The sequence below is a fragment of the Natator depressus genome, chromosome 10 (genome assembly GCF_965152275.1).
Source record: "Natator depressus isolate rNatDep1 chromosome 10, rNatDep2.hap1, whole genome shotgun sequence".
Taxonomy (NCBI): domain Eukaryota; kingdom Metazoa; phylum Chordata; order Testudines; family Cheloniidae; genus Natator; species Natator depressus.
Window position 1 is genome coordinate 8,007,766 of NC_134243.1, and position 20,730 is coordinate 8,028,495.

The following is a 20,730-nucleotide window of genomic DNA, read 5'->3' on the forward strand; positions in this document are numbered from 1 at the left end:
TCTTGATAGCAAGTGAAAAGGTACCCCTTGACAATTTTTCTCCATTTGTCTGCTGCTTGGAAAATATTGACCAACATACCTCTGCAAGTGTCACAATGTTGGTCTTCAAATGGTAAATTTGGCATATGAATGCCTTCCAGTAAGATTATTTGGTCTTTCCAGCCAACCTTCCAGTAGTATCACAGCTTGAAGGGGCATGGGTATCTTGCAGTGCAGTGGCTTTCAATGGTCTGAGTGATAGCAACACGTCTCTGGAATGTACAGTGATTCTGTTCCCCAGCAGCAGCCACAAAAACAGAATTGAATTGGGAAAAATCTCACAGACAGCATTAGAACAGCTTGTCTTATGCAAAAATCCAGAGCTCAGTAGCATCTCTCTCTGTTGCATTGATGGCATGCAAGATAATTTTCATGTCAGCCCCATGCAGCTGGCCCTGGGGACACCCTGCGCAGTGGTCCCGAATGGTGGCGGGAGCAACCACAGCTCGGCAGCTCCCACCAGCGGGTGATCTCTGGCAGTTGGTGCCACACTGGCCCTGGTGCCCCTCTCCCCCAGCAGCGGTCCTGGGGCCTGCCGGAGTGGCTGCTGCTACTGGCCCAGCCCCCCCACTCCTGAGCAGCAGCCCTCCAGAATGCCCCCTGAACAGGGCACTCCTCCGAGCAGCGCCCCCCACAGCTCCCCTGCAGCAGTGGTCCCCCAAGATTTAGCCAGGGTATTTATACTATAAGTCATGGACAGGTCACAGGCTGTAAATTTTTGTTTATTGCCTGTGACCTGTCCATGGCTTTTACTAAAAATACCCATGACTAAATCGTAGCCTTAACGATGGGAAATCAACTTGAAATACTCCTTCCATTTACAGTAACCTGTAACATTCCGAAAATTAACCAGGTACCATGTTCTGTGCCTTAACAAATACAGCTGGTCAACAGTCACCCTTTAACTGTGTGAGGGCTGCATGTTTGAGGTGCCTGGGTCAAAGTATAACGTTAAAAAAAATGTTTTTTTAAAAGACACTTTAGTGATTGTTTGTACACAACTGTTCTTGGTTGGGCAGGGCGGGTACCCCGTTGTTCATGGGCCAGGATACCCCCATTTGTCTTCATCCATTTCTTCACCCTTCCCAGTGCCCCTGGGTTGGACCCTCCACTGCCTTGGACCCTCCCGTAGCACCACTCTTCCAACCAGGAGGCCCCAGTGCCAGGAGGGGGAGCGGGTCCCCCGCATCCTGCAGCAGCAGGTGACACCATGGGCACTATGAGTCTCTAGATTTTTACCAATCAAATTACATCTCCCCAACCCCAACCTGGCCCCAGCATTGCACCCAGGAGCTCCCAGACTGAGCTGCACAGCGCCCCCCTCTGGGCAACCCTGGGATTGGCCCCGCCCCGAGCCCCGCCCAGCGCAACCCCTCCCACACGCACGAGTTGTGTATCCCAGGCCAGCCCTGGCGGAGTGTACCATCTCCCTGCTGCTGGGGGGTGGCGCTACCTAAGAGCCAGAGCTCGGCTGTTGCTTCCTCACCCCAGCCCGGTCCTTGGCTGCCTCAGCCCCCGACTTCGCTCTGCTCCGCTGGCGCTAAAAGACACAGGGCCCTTGCTCCACAGACCTCATCCCCCGCCCGAAGAAATGGTTCAGACCACTGCCTGTGATTCGGGATGGTCTCAGACTGAACCACTGACCTGTGCTGGGGGGGAGAATAGAGGGGCCGCGGCTGGAAACACGGGAGCAGGAGGGAGACCGAGAAGTGCTACAGTCTGTCCGCGCCGCCCCGCTCCCACTGCCGACCCCGCTTCCAGCCGGGCGAGCGCGCCTGGTGCAGGCCAGGCAGCGGGATCGCCCCCCCCCCGCGGGGGTGGTGTTGGTTCGGGCCGTCAGTCAGTGTCAGGCGCCCAGAGGCACGGGACGGGAGGGGTCTGGGAGAAGCTGCCGGGTGAGTGTCCAGACCCCTCCCCTCGCTGGGGGTCTCCGGGCGGGGGGGCCAGGCCGGAGCCTCCCCACCAGTGCTGCGGAGAGGGAGTCGGGCCGGGTCCGGTCCGGTCCTAGCTGGTGGGGGCAGGTGTCCCCGGGGGGGGGGATCGGGCCAGGTCTCTGCTCGGGGGCAGGTGTTCCCGTGTGGGGGGCGGGGGGGATCGGGCCAGATCTCTGATGGGTGTCCCGGGGGTTGAGGGTTCGGGCCAGGTCTCTGCTCGGGGGGGGGCAGGTGTCCCCGGGGGGGGGCGATCGGGCCAGGTCTCTGCTGGGGGGGCAGGTGTCCGCGGGGGGGGGGGGAATCGGGTCAGGTCTCTGCTCGGGGCAGGTGTCCCCGGGGGGGGGATCGGGCCAGGTCTCTGCTCGGGGCAGGTGTCCCCGGGGGGGGGGATCGGGCCAGGTCTCTGCTGGGGGGGGGCAGGTGTCCCCGGGGGGGGGATCGAGCCAGGTCTCTGCTTGGGGCAGGTGTCCCCGGGGGGGGGATCGGGCCAGGTCTCTGCTGGGGGGGGGCAGGTGTCCCCGCAGGGGGGATCGAGCCAGGTCTCTGCTGGGGGGGGGCAGGTGTCCCCGCAGGGGGGATCGAGCCAGGTATCTGCTGGGGGGACAGGTGTCCCCGTGGGGGGGGGGGGAATCGGGCCAGGTCTCTGCTCGGGGGCAGGTGTCCCCGGGGGGGGATCAGGCCAGGTATCTGCTGGGGGGACAGGTGTCCCCGTGGGGGGGGGGAATCGGGCCAGGTCTCTGCTCGGGGGCAGGGGGGATCGGGCCAGGTCTCTGCTCGGGGGCAGGTGTCTCCGCGGGGGGGGGGGGGGGGAATCGGGCCAGGTCTCTGCTGGAGGGGGGGACGGGTGTCCCGTGGGTTGGGGGATTGGGCCAGGTCTCTTCTGGGGGGGGGGCAGGTGTCCCCGCAGGGGGGAATCGGGCCAGGTCTCTGCTGGGGGGCAGGTGTCCCCATGGGGGCAGACAGGGGCTCAGGCAGGTTCCGGGGGGAGGCAGGTCCCGCCATGGGGTAGGTCAGGCCAGGTCCCAGCAGGGGGCAGAGAGGTGCCCCCATGTGGGGAGTTGGGGGTCAGGCTAGGGAACAGGTACCCCATGAGTAGCCCAGACTTGTTCCTGTGACATAAAAGTCGGGTGGGGTGGGGGAGCTGATCTCCCCTCTCGTCCTTAGAAGTGTCCCTGCAGGTCTGCGTTGAGGCAGGGGGCAGCATGGGGAAGCCCCCCTGGGTTGGACCCTCCACTGCCTTGGACCTTCCCAGTGCCCAGGCCTGAGAACCCTGCACTAGACTCGCCCACTTGCCTAGCGAGAAAAGGGCCCAGCTGAGATCTGTGACTTGTAGCCTGCATGACCCCTTCGGAAGTGACCTGGCCGCAGAGCTGAACCTGACTCCGAGCGTCTCCTGAGTGGAAAGATCAGGGCTGGTCCTGATTGGAATGGGGGGATGTTTTGGTTTCTGTTTGTTAGACTGATGTTGGGTCCTTCCTCCCGCACCTGCAGGGGAGCGGAGGAGCCGGCTAAGCTATCGCTATGAACGCCATCGTTGCCCTCTGTCATTTCTGTGAGCTCCATGGCCCTCGCACCCTCTTTTGTACAGAGGTGCTGCATTCGCCGCTTCCTCAAGGCGCAGGGAATGGAGACAGCCCTGGGCAAAGTGAGCAAGCAGAAGACGAAGAAGGTGGCATTCAGATGAGCAGCAGGATCCGCTCACACAGCCCAGCGGAAGGTGCTAGTGCGGACTCTAGTAGCCCGGGGCCAAAGAAGTCAGATATGTGTGAGGTGTGTGTATGGCTACCCTGTGTCTTTTGCTGAACTAATGGGCTTTGGGATTCTCAGTGAAGGGCCATGTTATTGTTTGGGAGAAAAAATAGTGCACAGAAAATGGCTTATACTTGCACTGTGTCAGTAACAACAAAGGATCCCGAAACCCTTGTAAACTCTAGATTAGATTAGAATTGTTTTGCCCATCACGGACGTGCGGCCATCTCTGTAGCTAAAGCCTGACCATGGATTAACAGCAGCAACGCTTACGCAAAAGTATAAAACAGGAAATGGAAAAAATTCTGTATCTAGTTCAAATTGTAGGGAAAATGTATTCACCCATGTGTCTGTCCATCCGTCCCCCCCCCCCAGGGGTGCTCTTCCACTTAACTTTTAGTACCTTTCGTATGAAGCTATTCCTAGTGTGCTTTGTGTCTCTCAAGTGGTGACAGATTTCAGTATGTCAGTGGATTCATGGTTGCTTCCACCATTAGCTGAATTTGGCCAGTGGTGTAGCCAACATCAAATACAAAATCCAGTGAGGGAGGGAGTTGTGGAAGAGGCTGTAGGAAAGGAAGGATGGACCAGTGATTAGGACTTGGGAGAGCTGGATTCAAGTCCCGGCTGTGCCACAGACTTCCTGACCATGAGTGAGTCACTCAGCCTCTCGGTGCCTCAGTTCCCGGTCTGTAAATACTTTCCGATCTCCCCGAGGTGTGGTGAGGATATCTATGCTGAAGATTGTCAGTCATTCCGGTGCTATGGTAATGAGGCCTACATATAAGTACATTAGATAGTTGTGTCCTACTTTACTATAGGATTTTCCTTTTCTTTCTGTGGTCAGGGTTGCCGCTCTCTTGCAGCAGGACACCCTGGATATGTCAGCCATGACACAGAGACATCAATCAAATATGTCAGCCACCAGCACCCAAACCATCCGCAGCTGTTTAGCATTGTGCGTCAGGCCTGTGTCCGCAGCCTAAGTTGTGAGGTAAGTGATATGAAATGCAGGAAGAAAATCTGTGTATAGACTCTGGGAGGGGGCTGAGGATTGGGGTGCAGGAGGGGGTTTGGGGTGCTTGCTCTGGGAGGGGGCTCAGAGCAGGATTTGGGGTGCAAGAGGGGGTTTGGGGTGCTGACTCCAGAAGGAGGCTCAGGGGTGGGGGTTGGAGTGCGGCCTCCCGCCAGGCAGCACTTACCCCTGGTGGCACAGCGAGGCTAAGGCAGGCTCCCTGCCTACCCCGGCCCCACACTGCTCCTGGAAGGGGCCAACGTGCCCCATGGCCCCTGGGGGGTGGGCAGGAGGCACGTGGCTCTGTGCGCTGCTCCTCTCTGCAAGCACCGCCCCGGCAGCTCTTCTGGCCAATGGGAGCTGCAGGGGCGGTGCTTGCAGGCAGGAGCAGCGTGCGGAGGGAGACCCCTACCCCCCACACCCGTTGCCGTGGGGCTGCGCTGGCCTCTTCCGGGAGCGGCGTAGGGCCGGGGTAGGTAAGGAGTCTGCCTTAGCGGCAGCCACACTGCACCGCCGGAGATCGCAATCGACTGGGAAATCCTCTAGGACTGACCAGTCGATCGCGATCAGTTGGTGACCAGTAAACTACAGAGAGCTCTCTTTCAGGTCTGGGAAAGGTACTCAAAAGTGTCACAGCTAGATATAAAGGTGGAACAGATTAGTTACCATGGATGCTAAAACACTTACGCTAGAGAGCATTTGAGGTGATCAGACGATGAAAATTAAAAATTAATTCATCATACCTCTGAAATGACTGAAACTTTATATAAACCCTTTCAGGCCTTCTTTATGCATCAGAAAGGGCAGAGTCCAGCATTTTTTTCTTTTGCAGTCACTTTAAAAAATTCCTGCCAAATACTGAGACCCAGTGTCTTGCCTTGCCTTCCGTCTCCAACCCCTTCCTGTGGCTGTGGAGGGGGCTGACATCACCCCCACACTCTGCCCCAGCCCGGTGCCCCCTCCCAGAGCCAGCACCCCATACCCCCTCCTGCACCCCAACACTCTGCTCCAGGCTCAGCCCAGAGCTCCCTCCCACACTGCAAACCTCTTGGCCCAAGCCCAGAGCCTGCACATCCTCCCCAAACCCCCGCCCCAGCCCGGTGAAAGTGAGTGAGGGTGGGGGAGCACGAGCAACGGGGGCGGGGTGGGGGGAGATGGAGTGAGCGGGGCAGGGCTTTCGGTAGATCCTGGGTTGCCCTTAAGAGTCAAAAGTGCTCTTGGGCGTAAAAAGGTTAGAGACCACTGGTGTAGTTTGAAGGCTTGTCTCTTTCACCCATAGAAGTTGGTCCAGTAAGAGAGATTACCTCACCCACCTTGTCCCTCTCTCACCTGATCTGTTACTGGAGAGAACCTTTGCTAACTTTGGGATGCCTACTCTTCACCTGAAGCAAAGGCACTTGTGATCTCAGAGCTGTGTTTTCGCTTTCTTGTATTTGCCCCTATTTATTTTACTTATTTATTTCCAAAATAAGCCACCTCGATGGTAATGTTTCAGGCTGTTGCTTCATATTTGTAAATGTTGGTTTTGACCTTTGTGGACTGATAAAGTACAGCCTCTTACAAAAGGAGGGCAAGCCTTACAGAAGTTGAGAGTGCCCCAGCTCACTTCATCAATTTTTCTGTAGCAGAATACAGAGGCATTCTTAAGTTCCAGTTAACCTGAAGGTTGTGCCAGGTACATGGGGCAGCAGCGGAGATGTTTGGCTCCGTCTATCAGACCTTCTGTGTTGGGTGGCACTCCTGAAAGGGCTGCCCATGCCTCAGCAGGCAATATCCTAACAAGTAGGAAAGCTCTGCTTCAAGAGCTCGACGTAGTTTCAGTTAAGTGATGTGCTCAGCCAATGTGTTCCAACATGTCCATTTCCCACCAGGTCTGCCCGGGACGTGAAGGCCCTATCTTCTTTGGGGATGAACAGCATGGCTTTGTGTTCAGCCACACCTTCTTCATCAAAGACAGCCTGGCACGTGGCTTCCAGCGCTGGTACAGCATCATCACTATTATGATGGACCGGATCTATCTCATAAACTCCTGGCCTTTCCTGCTGGGGAAGATCCGAGGCATCATTGATGAGCTTCAGGGAAAAGCACTCAAGGTGGGTCTGCTCGAGAGAGAACACAAATACGGGTGAGAGAAAGAAGGTTAAGTGGGATGAGCGTGTTCAACAGTTTGGGAGAGAAGTAAAGAGTAATGTATGCAGCTAGAGCTGTAAGGGAAATTTAGGTGGTGATATTGGGATTAAGGGGCACATAGGGATGGACCCATGCTGTGGATGCCTCAGGAGGGAAGACAGACATCTTCTCCATCCCATCTCTTTTGTTGCCTGTAAGCAGGGGTTGAACTGTGGGAGGGGGGAGGGAGGAATTGTGGTATACCTCCAAGCTCTGCCCACAAAATAAACTCGCCCCATGTGAGACATTGGAATGAGGGCCACTCATGGTAGACTGTGCAGGTGTTCAAAATATGATTGTGCAGCACTCAAACTCCGCTTGGTTCCTTCTTGGTGGGGCTTAACTGTGCCTAGAGGCTCTGCTAGGTTTCTTGGGCTTGGCTGCTTCCAGATTGGGGCGGGCAAAATAGCTCCCAAATGCCACCCACTTGTGGCACCAAAGTGTGGTGTCTCCCACAGGAAATTGGGCAGATCTGCTCTTCTCTCTTTCTCACATGAGGAGTGAAATAATGTAAATGTTAACATTACCTGTCATTGCTGGGTATCTGAGATAACACCTCTTGGACATGAATGGGGCAGTTCACACCCCTCAGAGCTATAGTAAATTTTCTAAATCACTTAGGTGCTTTAGGCTCCCAAGTCCAACTTTCAAAAGTGCCTAAGTCCCATTGAAAATCAGTGGGACAAGGTGCTTTTGAAAATTGTATCCCCAGTCTCTGCATACTTAGTCATTTGTGCATCCGTTTCACTCTGTTTTGAGGTTTCTTCACAACCATAAATCGTAGAGACTTACTTTTTATTTTTTTCCATTTGTTTCTTTCTTTTAAAGCTGAGATTTTGGAGAATCAGATAGCAGCTTGAGAGAGGTGCCAGTGTGGCAAACTGCCATATACCAGCCCAATCAAGTCTTGTCTGTAATAATGTCATTCTTTCTCCATCTTTCCTGGATCTAAGGGGAAAATTTTCAATTTGTCCATCCTTCTGGTGGGAAAAGAGGCACAGAGCAATGGACCAAGAATTGCCAGCTTGATTCTGTAGCTGATGGGAAATAATGTTTTATTCTGCGTTACAAGGTGCATCTGCCTAGTTGTTCTACTGTGTCATATTTAATAAAAAAAGTCTCTTCTGTTGTCCTCTAACTGTCTTTATTTTGTAACTCAGGTGTTTGAAGCTGAGCAGTATGGGTGCCCGCAGCGAGCCCAGCGCATGAATACGGCCTTCACCCCCTTTTTGCACCAGAGGAATGGTAATGCAGCCCGTTCCCTAACGTCGCTGACCAACGATGAGAACCTGTGGGCGTGTCTGCACACCTCCTTTGCTTGGTAATGCCCTCTGTGTCTCTGGGGCCTATGCCACCTGTTGGAATAACAGAGACATTTCCCAGCATCCTAGAATAGTAGGGAGCATCTAAGTTGTTTGTATTCCAGTATTATGTGGGGCTCTATCCCCAAGTCCCTGAGTTAGCAGGGACTGGGCACGCTGATGCAGCAGCCTGCTTGGTCCCTTGCTTTTCCTATCGCTCTACGGCAGACGTTCCAGCCGACTCAGGAGCAGCACTGACGGGCTGCGGTAGGAACCATGGTGATCAGCCTGTCTGATCTAGAGGGAGGGGCTCTGCAAAGCATCAGACAAAAGTGCAAAGAGGAAATAGAGCTCTTCTATCCCACCCCACCCTGCACCTAACTTGTGACAGTGGTAACTCTGTTATGTTGAACAGTCTAACTCTGCCATGCCCTGGTACCTTGTACTGTACCTTGTAGAGTATAAGATGTTTTACCCTGCCAAATGGGCGTGCGTTAGTGAAATTTCACAGCATGCTATGCCAATGCCAGACTCGGACATCAGACTCCTCTGGAGAGGTGCTGTGGAGAGTGGCGTACTCTTGGAGATGAGATGGTTTTGGTTTTTTTTAGGAGGGGTGTAATAGTATGTTACTGCAGCCTTTCTTTCCAATGCCATTGGGTGTCCCAGTCCGCTGTGAAAAGTTTTAGTAGTTACAACATAGAGAATTGAAGGGTTGCTCAAATGAGCCACATCTCAGTGACAGCCTGATTCTTGGTAAGCTTACTCGGCCAGGTTTCATGCTGGCAGGTCTGCCCCCAGCAAGTAGGCTTGATGAATGCTGTTTGTTTTTTTTCCCCCTCCCCTCTCATTCCCCACTTCACCAGGCTTTTGAAAGCCTGTGGCAGCCGACTCACTGAGAAGCTTCTGGAGGGAGCTCCCACAGAGGACACCCTAGTTCAGATGGAAAAGCTTGCAGGTAAGTCTCCAAGCTTCTAGACCAGGGAGAGCATTTCGGAATGCTTTGAATGGGGAAACTGTGAACATCTGCTCATTACATCCCCAGTATAAGTACTGTTTGCCTCTGTCATCCTGTGATACAACTTGCCTAATGACTCATGTCCTCCTATGTGGAAAGAAATCTGATGTGAAAATAAGACCTGTGGAGGTTTAAGGTCTCCCTGTGTGCATTCATTATTTGCATATTGGCCTCGCATTTCCATGGTATCTGTACCTTTTAGCTGGGATGTACCTCACACTGTGTCTGGATGGCCAAGAGAGGTTATTATTGCATGACATGAGACTTTTCCCCTTTCTTACTATTTCACAGACTTCCTAAATATATAGAAACATGGATTTCCCACATTGAATTAGTTCATCAGTCCATCTACTCGGGTATCTGCATAGCCCGCCTCAAGGAGCAGCTGGTCCCTTCAAAGGAAGGATACAGAAAGCTCCAGAGTGTATTTGGCCAATTGTGCAGTGTTCTATCTGGGTGAAAACTTACTTCCTGACTCTCTGGTGGTCATTTTATGCCCTGAAGCATGAGTTTTGATTACTTATTACCATAGCTTACATAGTAAGCTGCAAATACTACCATCATGTAAAGGCCCACCCATTTCTCCCCTCCCTCCCAAAATTGGCCATAGTGAGTCAAGTGTGAAACGATACTAGATGATGTTCAGAAGTTGACCTCTGGGGCAGTTGTTGTATCTGGAGGGAACATAACAAATGATCTTTCTCTTCTCTTGGAGACCTGAAAGAAGAGTCAGAAGGCTGGGATGGCTCAGAGGGAGAAGAAGAGAAGCCTTCTGCCCAGCCAGATGTTGTAGAAGGGCGGGAGCTAACTAAATGCCCAACGGACGCATCTCTGATGTCTGATGGCAGCAACTGGAATGTAGCTCCCAGAAGGCTGTCCGTCTTCCGGTCCCTCAGGCACATGAGACAGGTAGGAAAAGAGGACTGGAGCCTTTGGCTGGGTGCTTTCTGACCTATGTGCCGGCAAAGCCTTTATTCAGAAGAGAATGGCTACTTACTGCCATGTTTTGTGTTTTACACACACACGCTTTTCTCCTGGGGTCTAAATTCAGTTTTTCTTTCCTGGTACCTCTTTCACCTACCTCTGAATGTCAGCAGTGCTGCTCAAAGAGGAGTCAGCAAAGAACTTGAAAACCATCTGGCATCTGAATCATTGGGGGGAAGGGGGGTGGAGGTGTCACGATTATAAGGTGAACTGCATCTCTAACTCCTCTTGGTCTGAGTGCGCCCACTCTAGGTCACTTGTCTTTCAGGGAGGAATTGCACAATTCTCTCACAGATCAGGCCCTGAGTTGCAGTCCCCTATGTGTCAGCTATGATTTACCTCAGCAGGCCTGATTTATGTCCAGCCCCTGCACTTCTGTTCCCTCTGAGAGCCATGACAGTGGTTTAATACAGCGACAAACCAACCTCTTTAGAGCAAAGTATTCTTTAGTTAAAACAAAAGCATTTAAGAGAAAACCCCTCTGAAAAATTATAAAGCAGACTGTAGGTATGTCTAGCTTTTCCCTAAGGCTTCCCTGAATCTGGGAAGGCCTGATTTCTTTAGATCCCCCTGCCCCCCGAGTCTCTGTCTGTCAGCCTGTCTCCCTGAGTGAGCCTCTTGAATGTTTTAGACTGTTTGTCTCTAGCCTCCCAGCCTGGCAAGACAAGGCTTACAACTCGTTGGGGACAGGATCCTCAAAGCTCACAGCTTGGCCCTTTGTCTTCCAGGCATGTGCTTAGTGCTGCTTGTCTAGGACTATTGTGGGGCTTTCCTGTTCGTGTTTCCACAGCCCCCTCTTAAGGTAGATCAATCCTTCGTAGAAAAATTCTAATAACCCTCCATAGTTGTACAGAAACTTTAGTTCACTGATCAGGTCACTTACAATGGTATGAATATTGTTTGTAGATTAACATACAGCTCTCCACACCTGTCAAAGTTGGCAACAGGGCAGTGGTAATGGGAGTTAGGCATTTTCATCCCCGGACCAGTAGTATGAACACATCACAGGTCAGTAGTGACTGAAAGTTGTTGTCATGTATTGGCAGTTTGGCCTGTATGAAGTGTTAGGTCTCAGTCCCGTTCCAAATGAGCAATTGCCTGTCTTACCCAAACCACCAGTGCAGTTGGCATGGATTGGCCCACTTGTTGGCAGCCTCAGCTGAGAGACCAAGGAGTGAGTGAATGTCCCTGGGAACTGAGCTGTTCTCTTACCTGTGATTAGAACTGAATTCAATCATAGGTTGTGGACAGAAATGTTGGCAGGGAAGTATGCGCTCTTGTGCTTGCTCTGAGACAGAGCTGAAGTCCTGCTGTGATGATTGGGCCTATAAATTGACCCTAACTGTGAGTGCAACAGCAAAAAGTGAGTGAAAGTTTATAAAACGTTGCAATAACCTATAACACCAAATGTTGGTGGGAAAAGGGGCAAAAGGGAGACTCAGGCCAAACCAAAAGGCTGACTGATATAATTCAGGGACTGTGTTAAAATGTGCCTGGCAAAGTGTGGGAGCAGAAATCAATGGACCAAAATTGGTGTGTCAGAAATTAGTCCTAATAGATGAACAAAATAATGAGGGGATTGGCTGTTCCACCCATTACTTCTTTGGGGCTCTTAAAAAGAAAGATGTTTGGGGGGAAATTAGCAGAAGAAAAAGCTGTCTGACAGCTACCACTGCAGTCAGTTTTACCAGCATGGCTGTCACCGTCTCCTGGGATCCCTGGATCTACCGTAACCCCACTGGGCCGTCGGTGTTCTGGTCCCAAAAGATCTGGCCAGAGAGAGGAACGCAGACGCCATCATCACTTCCACTGGCTCCAGCTGACTCCCAAACACCCCCTGGGGTGTGAGACTTTTTCTTTACTCACTCCTTGTGTGTCCTTTTTCCTTCCTCATCTCATTTCTTTTCTTTCCTATCCCTCTCCTTTTGCATTCAGTTTAATAAAAGCCCAGCTAAGACTGCAATACTGCTATCAGCCTGTGACCAAAAAGGCAAATAGAAGCAAACAGTCCGATGCTGGTACCAGTTTTCCAGGTCTCCGAGTGGCTAAAGTCAACACCAGAGACAGAAGCTGCATTTTCTAGCTGTGGTGTTCTCGTCTTTCCATTTTGTGCGGGTTTCTCTTGTTTTGTCATATAAGAAACAAAAGGAGACTTTGACAACAGCAATAACAACTCCAGCCCATTTCAACTAACTTTTTCTCTCTCTCTCTCCTTCCTCCCACCCCACGCAAAAGACAGTTATCACCATCTTTAATACTATCTGAAAGACTGTCAAACAAGGTTTTTTTTTCCCCTTCTAAAGGCTCTTTGCAGTGAAAGAGAACAATGGATGTTATTAAAATAAACCTTACTTAACACTTTACATTTCAAGTCCTTTAACTGTTTTCCTTTTTTTCTGTATCTTTAACAAAGGTTAAAAATGACTTTTAATCGTGTGTTTGGTATGGCATTAAGCAGGCTGAGGTCTCTGTATTACCAAACCCTGAACCTTGTTTCCAACTGTTTAATGTTGGACAGAGACAGAGTCATATTAACACCTTTAACTCTTTAAGCCCATATATTCCATCTAAATTAATACAAGAGCCCCAACAGGCGGTCAGTCTGGCATCTTTCACCAATGCTAAAATACATATTTAAACTTGTGCTGTATGCAGACAGACTTAATGGTAATAGTTCACTAGCATTTCCAATAGGTAATCAGTAACATGGCAGGAAGGCTACTTTGCAAACATGCTTGTGATGGACTAAAATGGTGAAGGAAAGTAGTAAAATATCCAAGTAAACTCTGGATTATCTTGTTTCAGGTCCTGGGGCCATCAGCTTTCCGTATGCTGGCATGGCATGTATTAATGGGGAACCAGGTCATCTGGAAAGCACGAGATGCAGATCTCGTCCAGTCTGCCTTTGACATCCTACGGGTAAGAACTTGTTTCTTCATCTCCCTGTTTCATCTTCTTGCATAGTTGTTTAATAGTTTAGGCCCTCAAATTGACCTGCCTCTTAAAATATAATCTGGTGGGGAATGTGCTCTGAATTCTATTAGAGTTTAAAACAAAAAATGCTGTTTTGTTACCAAAACCTTACATTAAACAACCCCAACACCTCTATCGTTTATGTGGGGTCTGCGATAATTAGTGTCTTGCTACTGTGTAACAACCAGCAGCAAGAGAACCGAAATAATCAGACTTCTTCTGAGCAGTGGAGAAAACATCACCGAGTAGGACTGAAAAAGAGGGTACGACCTCTCTTATTCCAAGGGTTTCTAGGAGACTTTTTCCCCTTTGAAGGTTCCATATTGCAGCCTTTAAGTCTCTAAGCCAAGGAGGGCTGGGAGTGATTCCCTGCTCAGCATCGTATTGACCGAAGGGAGTCTTTCAAGCCAAGTGAGGTACTTCCGTCTCCCAGAGTCAGCGCAAGCTGCCTTAGCAGCCGTCCGAGGTGCCACTAGCCTGACAAGTGAGACAGAAACTTGGACGTGAACTGGGCCCATATCTATTTAGTTCTAAAGCTTCTCTTGCCATGTTTGTTTCCTTCCACAGACCATGCTGCCTGTAGGCTGTGTTCGGATTATCCCCTACAGTGACCGCTATGAGGAGGCATATCGGTGTAACTTCCTGGGGCTCAGCCCCCATGTGCATATCCCACCCCACATACTGTCATCTGGTAAGAGCCTGCTCCTGAACCAGCTCCTCTCCCTGTTGCCCATGTTAAAGAAAATACCTTGTGAAGGCAGAGTTGGCAACTAAAGCCCAGCATCCTTGAATGAGCTAGAACCAGTGCCCCTTTGTGCTGTTTTCCAGGTGACCTTACCCATTCTGTTGCTGAGGGACATTGCATGATCATTGCTTGCAGTGGGCTCAATGACTAGAAATCCCAGTTCTTGGTTAATAAGAGGCTAATACTGCTGTATATGGAGCAAACACTGCAGCCTGCCAGAGCGGCACTCAGTTTATATGCATACATACAAATCTGTGACCATCTGCTGTGTGTGGCGGATTTGTGTGAGACATTAACCTAGAGGTGTTTTAAACTTTGTCCATCTGAGGGCTATGTCAGCCTTTCTGAATGGGGATCCTAAACAAATACAGCAACAGTATGGGCCCAATCCAATTCCCACTCAAGTCAAATGGAGTCTTTCCATTGACCTCCAATGGAAGTTTGATCAGAGCCTTAGTGAGCAAATGGTTTAGATGGAGAATGTTGTAGATGTTAGATAGTAAAGTCTTGGCCAGAGCTGGGTGTTAGGAATTCATTTATAGTAAAACTTTTACAGCAGGGGCGCAGGTGGTTGCTATTATATTTCCAAGATTTATTAAGTTAACATCAGCAAGCCAGAGATCTCCCCAGCCAATTCTTTTAGGACTCATAGGTGCAAGTTATCTGGACCTGCTGATTTTGAAAATGCTTACCCTAAGTAGGTGTTTAACATCCTCCTTCGTTACTAATGGACAGGAAAGTACTTTATTATCCCCATATGATGCGAGTATATCATCCTGCTTCTTTCCAAATACAAAACAGAAATATGTATTGAATGCTTCTGCCTTTTCTGCATCATTAACAATTTTACCATTTCCATCTAGTCATGGGCTTATACCATTGAAAGGATTTCTTTTGTTCCTAATATAGTTTAAAAACTTCTTATTGTCCTTAGCCCTGCCAGCTATATTTCCCTCGATGTCTTTAGCTTTTTTACATTTCATAATTTCTAATTTATATTGATTGCTGTCTAGATTCCCTTTTTTCGATTTGTTATATTTCTAATTGCTGCCTTCACTTCGTCAGTGAACCAAATGGGCTTTTAGCCAAAGTTGTCCCCTTTCTTCAATGTGGAATCATGTTTTTTTGGCCATCTAATACGTTCTTCTCAACTCCTAATTTTCATTCACATTTTCTCAGTCTAAACTTTTCCTCCTGATCAGTTTCGCTCACAGTTTCCCTCCACTCTGGGGATATTAGCCCTTCTGAAGCACAGAGTTTACACATTTTGATATATTATTTTTCATAGAGATTGTTGGTTTTAATGTGCTGGGGGGTTTATCATCACTCTAGAATTTGCTGTCCTTGTGGAAGTCCGCACTGCCACCCGGTGCAGCCTCTACCCGGTCCTGTTTGATGATGAGCAGCCCCTCAGCAAGTACGAGTTTGTGGTCACCAGTGGGAGCCCTGTGGCAGCAGACCGAGGTGGGTGCTTTGGCAAGGTGGAACTCTGTCAGGAGAGGCCTATGCAGCTGTGGCCGGAATAGAATCTCTGTCTGTAGCTGTTAGCATTCATTCATCAGCATTTGGCTGTGTGGGCTTATTCTTGTGTTCTGGCCGCTAAGAAAGTCTGTATGCAAGGCCACGTCAGTACACAAATATGGTCTTAGAGACCTTGGTATTCACTAGATAAGCAGGCTGTTGAAATGCTGTTAATTATATAGGATTTGCCATACAACTCAGCAGATTTATAGAAGATTCTTCCTCTTCTATGAAGAATATTAGACACTCTCACCTGGCCTACAATAATGTATCTAGGGAGATACCTTCCTGATCCATGTTGAACACTCTGTGCTCTGAAACATCTCAGTTCCCTGACCTCAGGTGAGTGCAGTCTAATCTGCTAGTCAGCCAGATGATAACGATAACATTATCTCGCTCCAGTGTCTGATACTGACTTCCTGGGACTGAACTACAAGGACTAAATTCAGCTTTACCTTGTTTAAAAAAATGCGTCCAATGCTCCCATGCTGAGAGCTTAATTTTACCTACAAACGACGCTTTCCAAGTGGGCCCAGTCATGTGGACTGGGTGTGACCCCAAGGCACCGATGTAGACAGCGCATTCAGTGTTTTCAGAGCAGTCCGTTTTTAATTTAGAAGAGAAATTTTCATAGGCTCTAAGAGGAGGCACAAAACTGATTCCCCTCTCTCCTCTCACCACCCCTTTAAGAACGTGGGTGTAAGAGAGCTAAAACAGGGACTTCTCACGCACTGCAGAAGAAGATCTTACTGCATTCCAGAAGCTGCTGCAGGTCCCCAGCTATGGTTGGGGGATTCTACTAGCATATGTGCAGCTGAGGTCTACTGAGCCTTAGACAAGCGTCGGCATCCCATGTTAACTGCTGATAAAGGCAATCTGTAGTTCCAGTGTTCTTCCTCTTGTGACCCTTCTCCCTGTGCTTGCAGTTGGCCCTACTATCCTGAACAAGATCGAAGCTGCTCTGACTAACCAGAACCTTTCTGTAGATGTTGTGGATCAGTGCCTTGTCTGCCTGAAGGAGGAGTGGATGAAGTAAGAGGCAACTGCTTTGGTTTCTGTGAAACAGCTTTAGATATTTGTTAATTTAATCCCATCAAGATTTTCTAAAGGGTTTTCTGAAGACACTGGTGGGATAACCAATTTACATATTCATCACTCTATACAGGACCAGTTAGTAGCCAGTTGACCTTTGATGTTAGTTTTGAGCCCCGCTCTCTGGAGAGCAGTATGATCTGGTGATCTGAGCCCTAGTTCTAATCCTAGCTTTGATACCAGCTCCCTCTGTGGCCTTGGGCAAGTCTCTTTTAACCTCTGTGCCTCAATCTCCCCATTTGTAATGCTTGTCTACATGACAAATCTTGCTTACCTCACAAAAGTGTCAGGAGGATTCAAGAGCTGTCTCCATCTTCAGAGCACTTTGCAAATGTATATTGGGCTGTGAATGTCCACTAAGATCTACAAGCAGGTAACTGCCAAACAGATAACATAGTGCTGTCCATCGGGGCTGCATGTAAAGTGGTTACAATGGAAGACTGAACAATTGGGTGAAATAATTCATGGCACTAGTGTGGTTTTAGCCTGATTTGAAAGCTAGGAGGGAGTTGGATGTGCACATTCTGTGGGAGGCTCTTCCAGGTGTGCAGGGTGGAATGGACGAAGGCATAAAGGCTAAAATGGGAAAGGAGACCAAGGGAAAATTCAGAACCCCTAAATATTATCAGGGCTGGAAGTGGCTAATAATTATGTCCAGTTCCTTTTTCCAAACCTCTGAGCACAAGAGGAGCTCCTTTGGGATGTTCCTTTTGATGCTTTATTTGCATCTTGTTGCACAGAATAGGATATTGGGTACGAAAGAGAAACTTGCAGTGCTTCCTATGCCTGTATCTCAAACATAATGTGTCCTAATGCATCTCTAGTGACAGGAATTTTTTGTTTCTGCAGTAAAGTGAAGGTCCTCTTTAAATTCACCAAAGTGGACAGTCGACCCAAGGAGGACACTCAAAAACTGCTGAGCATTCTGGGGGCAGCTGAGGAAGACAATGTCAAGCTCCTCAAGTTCTGGATGACTGGCCTGAGCAAAACATACAAGTCGCACCTGATGTCGACAGTCCGCAGCCCAACCTCTTCAGAGTCTCGGAACTAACCGGGAATGCCTAGTCTCACCTGCTGCCTTCGAATACATGCAAGGAACCGAGAGAGTTTTCGTTGAGCCTTCAGCATGCGCATCATGTGAATAGTGAAACACCACTGAACCTCTTTCTGCCCTCAGACTAACTCTAGGAGTTCTAGTTTTAGTCTTTTGAATTGCTGTGAGACTGTGCTCCTCAGAGTGCATGCAATTAGGGCTGCTGTCTGCCTCCCGGTAGGGCTCTAAACTCCAACTCCACTCTGAACCTAGCCTGCAAACTGAATCTAATTCAGTGTAACTCAAGGAATCGGAGTAAACCAGTCAGTGCCCTTGTGCCAGCCTTAACACTAACGGGGTGACAGTAGAACTCCTGCAACTCTGGACTTTATCTTGGATGTTGCCATAAATAGACATCTTGATGCTTGGGACTCTCGAGACAAATAAACCATTTGTACATAATATCTCTGTAGGTCCCACTTAACATCTCCATAGGTTAGAGGAGCAAAGAAGCAAGAAAAAATCTTAGGCCATGTGAGTGGGGTTACTACTATCATTACTTTCTAAAACCACTTCGTGCTCAGTAGATTTGGCTGGATCTGAAGAACTTCATGACTTGCGCTACGACCGAGAATTGCAGGAGGACTCTGATTTGATTTATGTCATTCCATCTTCTTAATCTCCTAACTTTAAAACTACACTTTAGGTTTGGTCCAGAAATCTGCTACTGTCCAAAATTGTAAGTGACACAGGGATCGTCTCAGAGCACACACTGAATGATGATGTGTAGGCGAAGTTCCTTTTTATTTTTTGCTTAAGGATGTAAGTCTTCAAGCACAGAGGGTACTTTATCCTGGACAAGCTCTTCTTACCTTTCTCCTACCCTCAGAAGTGCTCCACTGCTCTCTGTATCCTAAAGTTCTAGCTCGTGTGTGGTTAAGCAGGAAACAGCCAGTCTACAGACTCTCCCTCACTGTGAAACCCTGAACTAGCCAATTTGAAGTCCTAATAGTCTGCCAATACCATGGCAAGGAGAGCATGCACCAGAAGAGCAGCACCATCTGTGCATCTTTTAGCTACTGACTTTGGCTCTTAGTGAACATCTTACTGTAAAGGAATTACTGTATTTCTGATTTTATCCTAGGTTATTGTTGGAAAGCGTGACAGGACTATAGAAATTACAAATAAAAAAGGCAAAGGAAGCGAGTTGTAATCCCCTTGACCTAACGTGTTCGCATTTTAACAAGAACCAGAGCTGATATTCAGACCTGTCTGCAGGTTCTGTTTTTATGTATATTTAGTCCATGGGTATTTTTGTCAATAACGTCTGTAAAAATCGCAACAAGAATTAAAGCTCAATCAGAGCTATTTTTGTAAAATGGAGAGCACCTGATTTGTCTTGGTGTTTTAAGTATTTTAAAACTGGACTGGACACAAGAGCAGCAATTTAACCACGGGACTTCTCTTGCACTGGTTCCCAGGGTTTGGACTGCAGAACGTTATACATCTTTTTGTTTCTTAGATTCTGCGTCTTGTTTGTAAGAAACAGTTATTCCGAATTGGCTTTAATCCCAAACAACTGATTTGTCAGCTCAGAGGTTCTTGTCTATGCACAGCCGTCCCAGGAAGCTGACACAGCCAGTGTGTACACAACCCAGGGGAGAGACCATTATCCTGTTATTTCAGAAACTGCCTAGCTTGATTAACTTTAAGGTTCACCATAAACATGCAGCAAATGCAAGAATTTTCACATAAGCAATGTTCTTGCAGCTCTAGGCCTGCTGGTCTCACTGAAGCTATAGCGGGAATCAACACATTGTTCTTAGCCTGAGTTAATTGACTAATGGGGGATGGGGGAGGGAACCAGTGCCATGATTGACATCTTTCACCAGTCCTCTCCCTCTAACTGATGTTCTCCAAAGCCGGGGGAAGGGAGAGGGGAGTCAGGGCTTTAGCCCTGCAAGGTGCTGGGGCTTCAGGCTTTGGCTGCTGGGAGAACAACACATCTGCCCCCGATTCACCTCAGCAGGCCACCCCATCTGTCTGAGGTGGGAGAGGGCACACCCAAAAATTATAATGGGGGGGTGCAGGCAAGGGGGTCTCTAGGAGCTGTGCACAGTGAGGGGTGTAGCTCAGGGTGCAGGGGGGGGCAGCTAGGGGCTGTGTGCAGCACAGGGGGTATCTCAAGGTGACAGGAGAAGAGTAGATAGGGGCTTTGTGTGGCTGGCGGGGGAGTAGCTCAGTGCAGGGAGGGAGGGTAGCTAGGAGCTCTGTGCGGCATGGTGAGTATCTCAGGGTGGCAGGCGCAGGGCAGATGTGTGTGGGCCAGGGGAGTATCTCAGGGTACAGGGAGGGGGTATCTAGTGACTGGGCACAGGCAAGGGGGTAGCGCGGTGCAGGGAGGGGTTAAGGGCTGTGTGTGGGCAGGGGGGATAGCTCTGTGCAGGGAGGAGTAGCTAGGGGCTGTGTGTGAGCAGGGGGTAGCTCAAGTGCAAGGAGCAAGGCTGCAGGGGGGTAGCTAGAGGCTGTGCATGGGCAGTGGGGTAGCTCAGGGTGCATGGGACTGGAAGAGAGGTAGCTAGGGGCTGTGTGCCAGGGGCGTGCTGAGTAAGTAGGTAGAGGTCTCCAAACTGTGTGGCATGTTTCCCCCCCTGAACTCTCCCCAGGGCAAGGCATAATATTTGGGGGCGGGCCCAGGCCAGCCCCCACAGAGAGTGGTGAGGGAGTTCCACCCAGACCTGCCCCGCCCCCAGCCTCAGCGCCAGCCCCTGCCACCAGCCATGGCCGCAAGGTCCCAGTGGCCTGTAGGTGTACGGGTGGGCAAGCGGCTATGCAAAGTGCATGCCGCCTTTGTGCCCACAGGTGCAGCTGCCCCCTCCCCCCCCCCCGCACCTCCCATTTGTTGCAGTTCCCGGCCAATGGGAGCTGCAGAGCCAGCCCTAGGGGTGAGGGCAGTGTGCTGCGCCTCTCTGGCTGCCCTAGTGTCTAGGGACCCCAGGGACCTAGTGGCCACTTCTGGAAGCAGCGCGGAGCTCAGGCAGGTAGGGAGCCTGCCTTAGCCCAGGCTGTGCTGTCGACTGGACTTTTACCGGCCCAGCTGGCGGTGCTGACGGGAGCTGCCGGGATCCCTTTTTGACCCAGGAGTTGAGGTTGAAAA

At 49.9% G+C, this 20,730-nt stretch overlaps 1 protein-coding gene across 1 annotated transcript; it reads left to right on the forward strand.

The window, feature by feature from the left end:
• The first annotated feature begins 1,800 nt into the window (after window positions 1–1,800).
• On the forward strand, window positions 1,801–18,976 carry FLCN (folliculin). Its single transcript, XM_074965108.1, has 12 exons — window positions 1,801–1,934; window positions 3,465–3,743; window positions 4,570–4,716; window positions 6,609–6,830; window positions 8,067–8,227; window positions 9,074–9,165; window positions 9,941–10,134; window positions 13,015–13,128; window positions 13,750–13,873; window positions 15,260–15,391; window positions 16,375–16,480; window positions 17,390–18,976. The coding sequence occupies exons 2-12, from the start codon at window positions 3,495–3,497 to the stop codon at window positions 17,589–17,591; spliced, it is 1,743 nt and encodes a 580-aa protein (XP_074821209.1). The 5' UTR covers window positions 1,801–1,934; window positions 3,465–3,494; the 3' UTR covers window positions 17,592–18,976.
• The last annotated feature ends 1,754 nt before the right edge of the window (window positions 18,977–20,730 follow it).

Excerpts from the sequence above, each read along its gene's own strand:
- FLCN (XM_074965108.1), top strand. The coding sequence starts at position 3,495 with ATGAACGCCATCGTTGCCCTCTGTCATTTCTGTGAGCTCCATGGCCCT. Across the intron at positions 4,717-6,608 it reads TCCGCAGCCTAAGTTGTGAG|GTCTGCCCGGGACGTGAAGG; the intron begins GTAAGTGATATG and ends ATTTCCCACCAG. Across the intron at positions 8,228-9,073 it reads CTGCACACCTCCTTTGCTTG|GCTTTTGAAAGCCTGTGGCA; the intron begins GTAATGCCCTCT and ends CCACTTCACCAG.